General features: G+C 43.9%; 1 protein-coding gene across 3 annotated transcripts in view; it reads left to right on the top strand.

The window, feature by feature from the left end:
* Positions 1-363: 363 nt before the first annotated feature.
* BCKDHB (branched chain keto acid dehydrogenase E1 subunit beta) overlaps positions 364-13,822 on the top strand; it is a 295,612-nt gene continuing 282,153 nt past the window's right edge. For all 3 annotated transcript variants that reach the window (XM_082855371.1, XM_082855372.1, XM_082855373.1), the window contains exons 1-3: positions 364-589; positions 12,106-12,183; positions 13,676-13,744. In XM_082855371.1, the coding sequence (XP_082711497.1) occupies positions 394-589; positions 12,106-12,183; positions 13,676-13,744 (343 nt within the window). In that variant the 5' untranslated portion in view covers positions 364-393. The remainder of the gene's footprint in view (positions 590-12,105; positions 12,184-13,675; positions 13,745-13,822) is intronic.

Below are 13,822 nucleotides of genomic sequence, written 5' to 3'. Positions count from 1 at the left end.
GGTTACATTTCAAAAGAAAATATAAATCTTAAAATGGAAAAGCCATCGGAACCTCACAACGCAGATTACGTTGGAAAAGAACAAACCCAGGTAGAGCGTGGAACTTTGCAGAACCGCGTTCTGCTCCCGGACCCTGGCAGCTGACACTGGGAGGACTCCGCCTCCAGGAACAATCTCATTGGAGCTCACCTGCCCCTTTTCCGCATGCGCACAACGGGCAAACACTGCTGGCTCTTCTCGTCGCCTTTCCCACCCCCGAATTCCGAGCTCCGATTGGTTCGCTTCACGGGGCCGCCCCTTCGGTCCACCCAGTGTGGAAGCCGCCTCGGCGCTCCGCCCTCCCTGCCGGCAGCGGGCCGCGGCGCAGCCTGCAAACCCCGGCGGCGTGTGGGGATGGCGGCGACGGCGGTGACGGTTGGCAGGCTGCTGCGGCTCCGCGCGGCCGGGGCCGAGGGACACTGGCGTCGGCTGCGTGGCGCGGGGCTGCCGCGGGGCTTCCTGCAGCCCGCCTCGGCCGACGGGGATGCGGCCCAGAGGCGGCAGGTGGCTCACTTCACTTTCCAGCCTGACCCGGAGCCACTGGAGTACGGTGAGCTAGCGGCTGCCCTGTCCGCTCCCGCGCAACCCAGACTCCCAGGCCCGCGGGAGGTCATAACGGGTGCCGCCCTGCCTGTTCTGGGCGGGGTCCGTCGGGCTGACCTCCTTGCATCCCGGCATAATCCCTGCCCTGCCCTCCGGAGCCTTGTTCTACCTTAGGGTCTGACTGTGATTTCCTCCTTGCTACATTTTTGTGACTACTCAACCCTCGAGAGGCAGCCCCTCGGCACCCTCGAAATGGGTGACAAGGCACACCAGGTGTGCGAGGGCCTGGGGGTGGAGGGGTGGTGCCAGGGACAGCCTCCCTTTCTCCGTTCTCTATCCTTGCTTTCCCAAGTGCCCCCCGACCCCCAGAGTTGCCCCAGCTTGCCCATTGCTGGGCCACAAAGTACAGGCATCGGTATGTTAAAAAAAAATAAATAAATAAAGCGCCCCTCCCCTTTTTTTTGCTTTAGTAGGTAAGAGAAAACGGAGGGACTAAAGTAACTGAATTGATTTCCCCAAGGTCACAGAAAACATCCAGCTTCCTATCTGAGCCTAGTACTAAGCTTGTGCTGGGCTAGGCTGCCACTTAGCCAAGGAGGGGTAAGCGATGTAGGTGACGATGTAGGTGATGGGCAGAGGAAGCCTTCAAGTGCTTCAACGGCAGCAGACACGTAGCACCTCTCACGCTTCACGGTATGACAGTTGCATAACATTTACGGTTTCTTCTGCGAGTTTTCTGTAATCTCCAACAGATCCAGTGTCTATCATCAGAACATTGGAAACAATGAGAAAACAGCTACCTTTTCCTTGGCTAATAACTTCTCACATGCTAGAGTTGACATTTTGGGAAGTGTGCCAGTATTTGCTTGTGAGTAATAAAAATGAACATTTATTGAGCACTTACCACAGGCAGGCATGGGCTGAGAAGTTTACATTCATCCTCTCATTTGATGCTTAGGACAACCTTAAGAGGTAGGTAATGTTGTTATTCCCAGTTAAGTTAAATGAGGTCTTGAGATGGTTTGTCCTGGATTACACAGATAAGTTAGTGGTAGCATCAGCTTTGGAATCTAATTGTTCAGATTCCAGAGCTTCCATTCTAAACGATGTGCTAAACTGCATGTGGAAACTATTTACTAAGAGGTGTTCCGGTTCTGTGAAATAGTAGACACCATAAAGGCGAATAGCGACTTTTTCTATTCAACAAGATGGACCTTGAATTCTGTCTTCAAAGCAAAGAAACTTTAGCCCGATACTTGAGAAATAGAGCATAGGTCTTCTTAACCTCCTTCCATAATTACGAAATTACTAAAACTTGAGTAAAATGATAATAAAATGTTTGTTCTAATTATAACAATAATAAAAGCATATCACAGATATTTTGGATAACAGAAAAAAGCAAAAAAAGAAAGTAATCTCACCACCCACCACTGTAAATATTGCTAATATTTTGGGGTGTATCCTTTAAGTATTTCCTTTCAGTTTAGTGGAATTAATGTATTCCACTAATAAAATGAGTGGAATAAAAGTTTCCCCTAATTGTAGTTTTAATACAGATACAATTTGCATTATTTAATCAGAAGCATTTTCCCATATTGTTATATAGTTTTTGTAACCTTCTTTGGAAGAAGACATGTCCTGGGAATTCCCTGGGCGGTCCAGTGGTTAGGACTCCATGTTTTCACTGCCGAGTGCCCAGGTTCTATCCCTGGTTGGGAGACTAAGATCCCACAAGCCATGTGGCATGGCCAAAAAAAAAAAAAAAGACGTGTTCCGTCGAGCAGAAACACTGTATAATTCAGTGGTTAAAATCTTGGCTCTAAAATCAGATTAGGCTAGGTTCCATCTTCACACTGTTACCTATAACTTTAAACTCATCACTTAGCCTCCATGAACCTCAATTTCTTTATAAGGAGTTAATAATATCTAATTTGGAAGGTTGTTATGAGGACTAAATAAGGATAACGTGCATAATGTACTTAACACAGTCTCTGACTACTAAGAAGCACTCGGTAAGTAAATGGAAACTTTTAATAATTACCTTTATGCTTTTGTTGTTACAGTTTTGCTGTGTTGTAAATAATGCAGATAGAAACATTTCAGGTATCTTTTACTGTATCTGAGATTATTTCTTTAGGATAAAGTCCCAGGGATAAGATTTCTGATTCGAAGATATGAACACTTTAATGGATTTTTAATGCATAGTTCAAATTACCAGTTCATACTTCTATTTGCGGTGTGAGAGTGTGAGTACTGGGTGTCATGCTAAAATCACAGGTGTACTGTGATACTATGATTTGTAGTAAGAAATACATATTTGGTCTTTGTTCTGTTCCTGGCACAGAACTCTTGAAAATTCCCATGATGAGAGCAATAAAGGTGTCTTTAGTTATGTTACTGTTGACTTTTGGTAAGCCCCTAAGTCACCTAAGGATGGGGGCTGGTGACCCATGTGCTTAGAGGTTTGGAACTTTCAATCCCCCCCTTCTGACCTCTGGAGAGGGTAGGGGGACCTCCAGGTCAGTGGATTGCCAATGGCCAATGATTTAATCAATCATGCCTAGGGAAGTCTCCCTAAAACTTCAAAGGACAGGGTTCAGATGGCTTCGGAGAGGGAAATCCCTGGTGGTCCCATGGCTAGGACTCTTGCTTTCACGGCCAGGGGCCTGGGTTTGATCCCTGGTTGGGGAACTAAGATCCCACAAGCCGTGCAGTGTGGCCAAAAACAATAAAAATTAAAAATTAACCCTCCCCCCCGCCCCAAACAGACAGCTTCTGAGAGAGTGGCTTTCTCAGAGAGCAGGGAAGCGCCTCACCTTCTCCCACACACCGTGCTCTATTCAGCTCTTCCATCTGGCTGCTCCTGAGTTATATATAGTTTATTATAGTTATGATAAACCAGCGATCTAGTAAGTAAAATGTTTCTGGGTTCTGTGCACTGCTCTAGCAAATTAATCAAACCCAAGGAGGAGCTGTGGGAACCTCCCATCTTAAGCTGGTCAGTCAGAAGCACAGGTGACAACCTCACTTGGTGTTGGCATCTGAATTGGGGGAGGGGCGGTTTTGTAGGGCTGAGCCCTTAATCTGTAGGAGTTGAGATGAATTATAGGACACCCAGCTGGTGTTGCAGACTTGCTTGGTGATGTGTTAAAAAGACACATGCCCTTTGGAATTGGTGTCAGGATCGTATGTGCTCATGCGTGTGAGTGTGTCTGCAGCGCGCGCTCACACACACACACTCGGGTATTTTGTGTATTTTAAAAATTGTACACGGGGTTATTTCTTCTCTCAGTGCTAATACTGTCTGCCATTCTTGAGCAGCTGCTCTGTTCCAGGTGTTGTGGTAGACATCAGTCTGTAATTCTCACAGTAACCTTGTGAGCTGGAGAATATTATGCTCATTTTACAGATGAGAAAATTGAGGCGTAGAGATGTTGGTGGCCTGCCCAAGTCTGATAAGCAGCGCAAGAATTTGAACCCAGATGTGTCTAATGCCAAAGTCTCCCACACGTACTGTTGTACATACTAATGAAGATACCCATTCTCTCTCTGCCTTTCTATGTTACTGTCTCTCTGCCTTTCATGCGTGCTACAGATAACTTTTATTCTTTTATTTTGGTTATTTTGACACGTGAAAGGGACTCCTTAAATAGAGTGGTGGTTATGGTCAACTCTGAGAAGGTGACATTTAAGCTGCACGGTGAGGATTGATAAAGGAATCACCTCTGCAAGGACCAGAGTGGAAGTTTGTTTTCCAGGAAGAAACAAGGACAAGCAAGGGTGAAGGCTCTGAGGTGGGGTGAGATGTGCTGTAGGAGTCGAGAAGGCCACTGTGGTCGGGGATGTCCTGTGTACGGGACAGTAGGCAGCTTTCAAAGATCAATGGCGTAATGAAGAATCTTTGTATTATGGGATGACGGCCTTCTTGCCAGTATTAGAATTTTTAGGGTTGGGAACAGTGTAAGCAAGGAGAGGTTAGAAAGCATGGAGTTTATATGAGGAACAGGAAGTAGTGGGTTTATTTGGAGGAGAACGAAAATGGGTGGGAAACAAGTTAGGAAAAGTAAATGGAGGCCTCTAAAGCTAGAATAAAGTTTGGGGAGAAGAAAAGATTGAATATCTCTAACGTGCCTTTCACTGCGCTGGTGCATTACGTATAGATTCAAATGTGGTTCTGTGGGCGGTGGAGGGCCATTGAGTGTTTTTAGGCAAGAAAGTGACCTGAGATGTCCTTGTGTTATATCACTGGGCAAGTTTATAGAATGGATTGGTGAAGGGAAGGTAAAGAGGCAGAGAGATGCGTCAGAGAGATATTGTAATTGTCCACATGAGGAGCTTGAACTTGGTGAGTGTCAGTGGAAATGGTGGCATGTTTGGGAGGCTCTGGCACCGTTTTGCATTTGGGGGCTCAGTCAGGGGAAGGTGTATCGAAGGTGACTTGACATTTTCAACCTGGGAGGCTGAAAGGATGGTCAAGTGGTGGTCGCACTGATAGAAATGAGGGATGGCAGAGGAGAAGCACGTTTTCAGAGAGGGAGAGGGTGACTTAAATTTTGGATGTGTTGAGATGTCTTAGTCCTTTTGGGCTGCTGTAACAAAAATGCCAATAGGGCTTCCCTGGTGGCGCAGTGGTTAAGAATCTGCCTGCCAATGCAGGGGACACGGGTTTGAGCCCTGGTCTGGGAAGATCCCACATGCTGCGGAGCAACTAAGCCCGTGAGCCACAACTACTGAGCCTGCGCGTCTAGACCCTGTGCTCCACATCGATAGAAGCCACAACAATGAGAAGCCCGCGCACCGCGATGAAGAGTAGCCCCCGCTTGCCACAACTAGAGAAAGCCTGTGCACAGAAACGAAGATCCAACACGGCCAAAAATAAATAAATAAATAAATAAATAAATAAATAAATAAATAAATTTATTTAAAAAAATGCCAATAGACTGGGTGGCTTATAAACAACAGAAATTTATTTCTTATAGTTCTGGAAGTCCAAGGTCACAGCACTGGCAGATGATTCAGTGTCTGGTGAGGGTCTGCTTCTTGGTTCTTAGCCATCTTCTCACTGTGTCCTCACATAGTGGAAGGGGTGAGAGAGCTTTCTGGGGTCTCTTTTGTAAGTGCACTAATCCTATTCATGAGGGCTCCACCCTCATGACATACTCACCTCCCAAAGGCCCCACATCCAAATACCATCACATTGGGAATTAAGTTTCAACATCTGCATTTGGGGGGGACACAAACATTCAGTCTCTAGCATTGGCAGTGTTGACGGAATAGAACACTCTGAGTGAGGTAAGGTGGTGTGAGTTCTGATCTGGCACCAAAACAACTACGTCACAGGTAGAAACCCTTGGGGCCAGAGAATTCTCTCCAGGTCTCTTTTCCTCATCTTTTTTAGAATTGCCCTCAGTGAATGTCCTTCCTCTTTTCTCCTCTTACTCTGTGTTTCCTGTGCTGACTGACTTTATCATTGCTCATCCAAACCTCTCGTGGTACCCCACAGAATGAAGATAACGATGAGAGCGGACACTTGGATCAGTGCTCACCGTGTGCCAGGTGCTATTCTGGGTGCCTTGCGTGTATCGATTCATTTAATCCTCAAGTAACAGTGCTGTGATAGAGAATTTGAACCGCACTTTACAACGTAGCATTGTGACATTGGCCGTGTGTGTTAGTCTTCATAAGCTTTTTTTTCCTCATTTGCACTGCCTCAGGGTCGCTGGGGGCACTCAGTAAGATAATCCATACAATTACTGGTGCCTGACACGCATTGTGCTAGAAAGGTCTCCCTAATTAGGGGAGAGGGAAGGTAACTGGTGCAGAGTAGATGCTCCCTAAATATTGGGGCATTTGATAGTAGTTATCTCACTGAATTCTCACAATAGCCCAATGGAAGTAGGATTTAGGGGATTAGATACGTAGAATGGATGAAAGGAGGACATTCAAGGATGCCTCCTTGGTTTCTGGCTTGGGCACCTGGGTGCCATCTAGTGCGGTTTTTAAAGTGGAAAGACTGGTTTTGGGAGTGGACATCAAGAGTTCAGTTCTGTGCTGGTTGAGTTAGAAAAGCCCAAGACACCCAAGTGGAGAACTGATGGCTGTTGGATATAAAAGCCAAGAGCACAGAGGAGAGGTCTGGATTGGAGAGACCCATTTGTGAGTAACCAGCAATATAGATGGATTTAAGAATCATAGAGACTGAGTAGATTAGGGCCAGCAAAGGTAAGGGAAGCGCCGCAGGTTGTCCTACCATGGGCGTCATGCCTTGGCAATGTTAGCATGAGCCCACCTCACCCCCAACTGTTAATTTCTTCCTTTTCGTGGATATGCAGTAACACGGGCACCTTCAAAAGGCATTTGCATTTGGAGACCCTTCATTTACATTTCAATATAAAATGTTCTGTCCCTGTTACTTGGATTCTCCCCGAAACTTACTTTATGGGGTAGAGGTCGGGACACCCTTTAATAGGGGTTAGAATGGGGTAGAGGTATATACGTGGCTCCTAGCAAAAGATTCCTGGAGAGTAGGGTATCCGGAGGGGTGGAAGAGGTTTTGCTGGGGGAAAACAGGTAGCTTCTTAGGCATCCTCCCATTTTACAGTGTGGTTCATGCCGGATTATGCCACGGAAATCACACATTCGTCGTGCTTCAACAGGCGTGTACTGCCTGTCATGTGTGTGTCAGGCAGTGTGCTCAATGCGGGGGTTTCTAAGAGGCACACAACGAGGAGGGGCTGTGATACACAGGTCTCCACCAGGGACCAGGGAGCCCAGAGCAGAACCAGTGCTGGATGTGTTGGTGGAAGCTTCGTTTTCCGAAGTAGACCCTAATCCATGTCTTAGCTGTGTATTTATTTGTATTTGTTCGGGGTCTAAGTGTAGATACACTTACTGTCAGCATGGGCTGCTGTTGACCTGGGTTATTTCTGGACGCTGCTCCTGGGGCACCCATGTGACCCATTAAATCTCAGGTGCTCTAGCTCTGCTGATGGCCTCTCTCTCCCTTCAGTGCTACCCCATGCTGCATATGGAATGGTTACTCAGAATAACTGAGTACTGCTCATCAGACTGGTACTGCAGTACTGCCTCTCCCCCACTCCCCTTGGCCTGGAATTTGTCTTTGAATTGTGACACTGGTAGATTTTTTCCTATCCCATTCCTTTGTTTTTAAGTGGTTGATGAACAATTTGCTTTGTCTGTTTTTTAATTTTTTTTTTTTTTTTTTTTGTGGTACGCGGGCCTCTCACTGCTGTGGCCTCTCCCGTTGCGGAGCACAGGCTCCGGACGCGCAGGCTCAGCGGCCATGGCTCACGGGCCCCGCCGCTCCGCGGCATGTGGGATCTTCCCAGACCGGGGCACGAACCCGTATCCCCTGCATCGGCAGGCGGACTCTCAACCACTGCGCCACCAGGGAAGCCCTGTTTTTTAATTTTTAAGAAACAGCCTCATAGGTTTATTTGTTCAACTGTTCACTCAACAAATATTTATTGAGCACCTACTGCATGTCAGATACTGTTGTAAGGGCTGAGCACACAGCTCTGATCAAAGGCAGTTAAGAACCCCTGCCCCCTTATGTTCTGTTGTGTCCCTTACATCCCAGCAACGTGCCGCTTTGTCTTCGCAGCAATGATGATGACCTGGTTTTTGAAATTTTTTATTTAAAATTAATTCTTTTCCATTATGGTTTATTACAGGATATTGGATATTGTTCCCTATGCTATACAGTAGGACCTTGTTGCTTATCTATTTTATACATAGTAGTTTGTATCTGCTGTCTACTCCTAATTTATCCCCCCCTTCACTTTGGGAACCATAAGTTTGTTTTCTTTGTGAGTCTATTTCTGTTTTGTAAATAAGTTCATTTATAGCATATTTTAGATTCCACATATAACTGATAACATGTGATATTTGTCTTTCTCTTTCTGACTGAGTTCACTTAGTATGATAATCTCTAGGTCAATCCATGTTGCTGAAAATGGCATTATTTCATTCTTTTTTATGGCTGAGTACTATTCCATTGTATATATGTACCACATCTTCTTTATCCATTCCTCTGTTGATGGGCATTCAGGTTGCTTCCATGTCTTGGCTGTTGTAAATAGTGCTGCTATGAACATTGGGGTGCCTGTATCTTTTCAAATTAGAGTTTTCTCTGGATGTATGCCCAGGAGTGGGATTGTAGGATCACATGGTAGTTCTATTTTTAGTTTTTTAAGGAACCACCATACTGTTCTCCATAGTGGCTGCACCAATTTACATTCCCACCAACAGTGTAGGAGGGTTTCCTTTTCTCCACACCCTCTCCAGCACTTATTATTTGTAGACTTTTTAATGATGGCCATTCTGACCAGTGTGAGGTGATACCGCATTGTAGTTTTGATTTGCATTTCTCTAATAATTAGAGAAGTTGAGATCTTTTCATGTGCCTACTGGCCAGATGGTGACCCGGTTTTTCACAGTGTTCTACTTAGGACAGTTTTGAGTAAGCAGCTCACTTCCAACCATAAAACCCCATTTTACCAATGGGTACCCTTTAGCTTGCATCCTTGGCTTGGGAAATTGCACGCTGTGTATATTTATGTTCATTTTGTTATAACTTTTTATCCTAGAAAAGAAGAGTCGTCAGTCTGGCTTTGAAATTTTGCAGCCAGTTATTGATACTGGTAATTGTGTGATTTGGCAACTGGGTTTAATAATTTTGTAGTGGTGTTCATAGACCTTTTTCTTTTTTCCTTTTTAAGGTCTTACCAGTGGCACAGCTTTGGTTAGACATGCTCCAGGTGTGCTTATCTTATCATGAGGGAACTTTAGGCATACTTCATCAATAGTTTTTGGTGTAACCCCCAGGAAAATAAGTAATTCTAAGGAAAATAAATATTTAAATGATGTTACCTCTGAATAACTTGTGATCTCTTTCAGACCCATCCATAAATCACACTGCAAATTAAAAAAAGAATCACAAGTAGATGTTGTTCTACTAAAAATTGTCACTTAAAGCTTTTAAAAGCATCTAGTAGAATAGCAGTTAATCCAAAACCCCAAAATTCTGACTTTGTTTGAAAAAAAAAAGTATTCAGGAGGGAAAGATTATGTGTTCACGTGGAAATATAACCTTTAGATACCCTTACTTGTAAATTATTTTCATACAAGATGAACAAATTCTTTGTGGTTATCAAGCAATACTTTTCAGATTCACTCTGTTTGATTTTTATTATTAAAGTCTTTGCTTCCTCCTTACTGGAAACTTGCCAAGCAGCAGTGAGATGAGATGTCTTAGAGGCATTCAGTATTAATTCAAACGGTCAGCAGACTTGAAATAAGTACCAGTTTAGATGTTTCGGCAGTTTCATCCTCCCTAGAGTCTTAGCTATGAAAATCCTCATTAGATTTTCCTAGATAAAAATCTTACTTTAGGAAATGTATGAAAGAGGTGAAGGAGTGGGAATGTCATGGTGGTTGGGAAAAGAGTTTACCCTAAACGATTATCATCTGACGCTGGGCACCAGTCAACCCTTCTAAGAGTTTTTATAGAATGGAGAAGGATTTAAGGAAAGTATCTATTAAATGGCTTAGCCTTTAAGAAAAATACATTATGAAGTAATTATGGACATGGGGTGTGATGGTGATATGACAGTGATTTCTTGAATAAATTCCTATTCTCTACACCAGAAATAAGAGTAGAACCAGGCTTTATTCTGGGCTCAGAGGGCATCAGGGCAGATCTGACTGGGTATCGCCAAGACCTGTAGCCTGGGTATTAAACAGTGTGGAAGGGATCAGAGACAGGTGGGAGCCCAGAGCTGGACAGAGAATCAGAAGGCGGGGAAGATGGAAGGTTGCAGGTGTCCTAGGTCAGAGCCTGCTGTGGAGCCAGGGCACTCCAGGGATGGGCCTCCAGGAAAAGGATGGCTGATCAGTGTCTCTGGGCTGCAGGGTTGAAGGCAACAGCAGTCACGGTTGTGACCCACCCTGGGAATTAGACCTTGGCTTTTGGGATGCACAGGCCACTGGGGTTCACAGAGGTTAGATGGGCCAGTAGTCAGGGTAGGCAGCAGGTGTTGGAGGGATTTGATATCAGCATGGCTATGGGTTAAGGTGCATGGATCAGGCAGTAACATGAAGACGGGTCCTGTGTATCAGAGAAGGTTCAGGCAGAAGCCTTTTCTGCTCTGAGTAGTGCTTTTGTGGATGATTTGACCCTACAGTTCTGGGACGATTGTGGGCACTGGGCAGCACCGAGGCTTAAAGCAAAGCCCTAAAATCATGGTATTTCTGAATTCCAGCCTTTGGAACTTTATCACATAAAGCTTTATACCATTCAGAATAATGCCAAGGTCCAGATGAAGGCCACATTCACAGACCAGAGTCTGACAATTAATGCTAATATTTATTCAACACTCACTGTCTCACGTACTGTTCTAAGTGCTTTACATGTATGGTTCCATTTAATCCTCTCAGCAACCCATTTAGGGAGATAGAGATTGGCTCACAGAGGTTCTGCTTGAGCAATAAGAAATAGGAAGGGCCAAGCTGGTGTGCTTAGGCATGGGCTTATAGAATTCTCCATACACCAGCAGTTCTGGGCACTGCAGCTTTTTTAGCCTTCCTCACTCTTCTGTGGCCCATGACCATTTGTTCTTATTGGCACATTTAACACATGACATTGGTCACGTGTATTTGTTATGGCTTATGTTCCTAAGATTCATCCAGGGCGTCTTCCCAGACCGCTACCACTCTGTCTGCTTCCCTTTTCTGACTTTCCATAGCTTTTATTTATTGTCTACACACATTCGTTCAACTTTGTCATGTTCCTTCCTCCTTTTTTTTATACTCGTTTTAAAATTGTTTAATATGTTTAAATTTTGCCTCTTCAACAAGTGTCTTAAAGTTTGTATTGCTTTTGTATCCTCTACAGAGCCTGCATCATTGTAAATAATTCAGTAAATTTGCGTAATATATTCTATACATTTCTTTCTACCTTGACTTTATTTTTTTTAATTTTGTTAAATTAAATTAAGTTAAATTTAATTTTTTTGGCTGCACTGGGTCTTGCTGCGTGTGGGCTTTCTCTAGTTACAGTGAGCGGGGTCTACTCTTCGTTGCAGTGTGTGGGCTTCTCATTGCGGCGGCTTCTCTTGTTGGGCAGCATGGGCTCTAGGTGCGTGGGCTTCAGTAATTGCAGCATGCGGGCTCAGTAGTTGCGGCACGTGAGTCCCAGAGCGCGTGGGCTTCAGTAGTTGTGGCACATGGTCTCAGTAGTTGTGGCTCGAGGGCTCTTAGAGTGCAGGCTCAGTAGTTGTGGCACACGGGCTTAGTTGCTCCGCGGCAGGTGGGATCTTCCTGGACCAGGGCTTGAACCTGTGTCCCCTGCATTGGCAGGCGGATTCTTAACCACTGTGCCACTAGGGAAGTCCCATCTACCTTGACTTTAATTAAATTTTAATCAACAGTTAAGAAACTGGTTATTTTTTACATATGTTACAATGCATGAATTTTCTTTTTTTTTTTTTTTAATTTTCACAGGGCAAACTCAGAAAATGAATCTCTTCCAGGCAGTAACAAGTGCCTTAGATAACTCACTGGCCAAAGACCCTACTGCAGGTAAACTTCCTTTGTGCTTGACTGTGGTAGTTGTGTTAATTCAGAATTGAAGATTTGCTAGAAATATTTGTCTGGAGCTCAATGGGTAACATTATATCTACTTGAAATTTTTAAAAGACCTGAACAAATGCTTAAGGCTAAATAATCAAATTATGATATTTAAACACATTTTTTAATCCTCTTATTATGAAGTAGTTCGCACGTATATCTGGCATCATTAAGTTAACTTTCTCCCACAGTATGTGTGGTCCTTATATTACATTAATACCTTCTGGGTTTTTTGAATAAGTACTGCTGTTTCTCTAGCATGTAGAAAAAAATGGAAAATACCACTTCGTTCAGCTATCTATTTATAAAATGAAGGTTTGATTCTGTGCTTTCCTTTGGGATACGTTGTCATTCAATTTGTACGATTTTTTGGGAAATAACTGTACTATTTATAATTAACTTTATAAGTAACTTTATCTTATTAAATTAAATTATTGCTATAAAGCCAGTTGTCCCACTGTGTATTTTCTACATTTGACTGACTTGACTTCCTATGTATATTTAGTGTACCTTGGGTTTCCACTTGGGAATCTCTGGTTTTAAGGTCAAGTGAAAAACAGGTTCATTTTTAGGAGGAAGTGAGAGCTGGACTAGTGGATGGTTAGACCTTCCTTTGTTTTGACCGAGAATGACTGATGTAGCCCCGTAGAGAAGGGTGAGTTATCTTCCTGAGGTCCACGAAGCCGATGAGGTGCCTTAATGGGACTAGAATTCAGCTTTGTGAACACCCGTTGTTTGGTTCTCTTTGCCTTACTACGAGGTGCCCCTCAGTTTTCACCTATACTATTCTTTGCCTCGTTCCTTACATCCGTCATACTTGCCTCCTTTCTCTTTCACGCAATCTGCCACTTTCCTATTTGTGACTGTTCTCTCAGCTTGAAATGCTGTTTCCTTAGCTCTTCGATTGCTGACTCTCATTGTATGTCGTGTATTTAAAACAAAAACGACAACAAAAACAAAAACGCTGCTCGGGGACTCAGGAGCCTGGCGTGTGAGTCACAGGTCTGCCTCTTGCTTTCTGACTTGCTAAGTTACTTTACTACTTTTCTGGCCTCGTTTCCTTCATGGGTAAAACAAGATGAGATTCCAGATCTGTGTTTCTTTCTCAACTGGGGATTTTAATCCCCCCCTCCTCCCCTCACAGTGAATAATGTCTGGAGACAGACTTGAGGCTGTTACAGCTCTGTGTGGGGTCACTGTCATCCACTGGATAGAGACCCGGGGTGCTGCTCTGTGTCTGCAATGCACAGGACAGGCCACTATGACAAAAGAATTAACCAGTCCAAAGTGTCCCTGATGTCGAAATTGGGAAACCTTGATTTAGATCTGTGGTCCATTCCTGTTTTCTAATTGAAAATGTAAACATTTAAATTACTTATTTCTCATTGTTAGTATCATTTAGGGATTATTAAATACAATGTGTTTTTTAAACATTGTTTTTCAGTAATATTTGGTGAAGATGTTGCCTTTGGTGGAGTCTTTAGATGTACTGTTGGCTTGCGAGACAAGTATGGTAAGTTAGTATCTTTATATATGAACAGTATTCCTGTAGAACTTTTACTTAAAGATCTTGAAAATACAAAGTTTGCCT

This window comes from Leucopleurus acutus (assembly GCF_964270905.1).
Source record: "Leucopleurus acutus genome assembly, chromosome: 15".
Lineage (NCBI taxonomy): Eukaryota > Metazoa > Chordata > Mammalia > Artiodactyla > Delphinidae > Leucopleurus > Leucopleurus acutus.
Note: the sequence above shows the minus strand (reverse complement) of the source record. Positions and strands in the feature narration are given on the sequence as shown.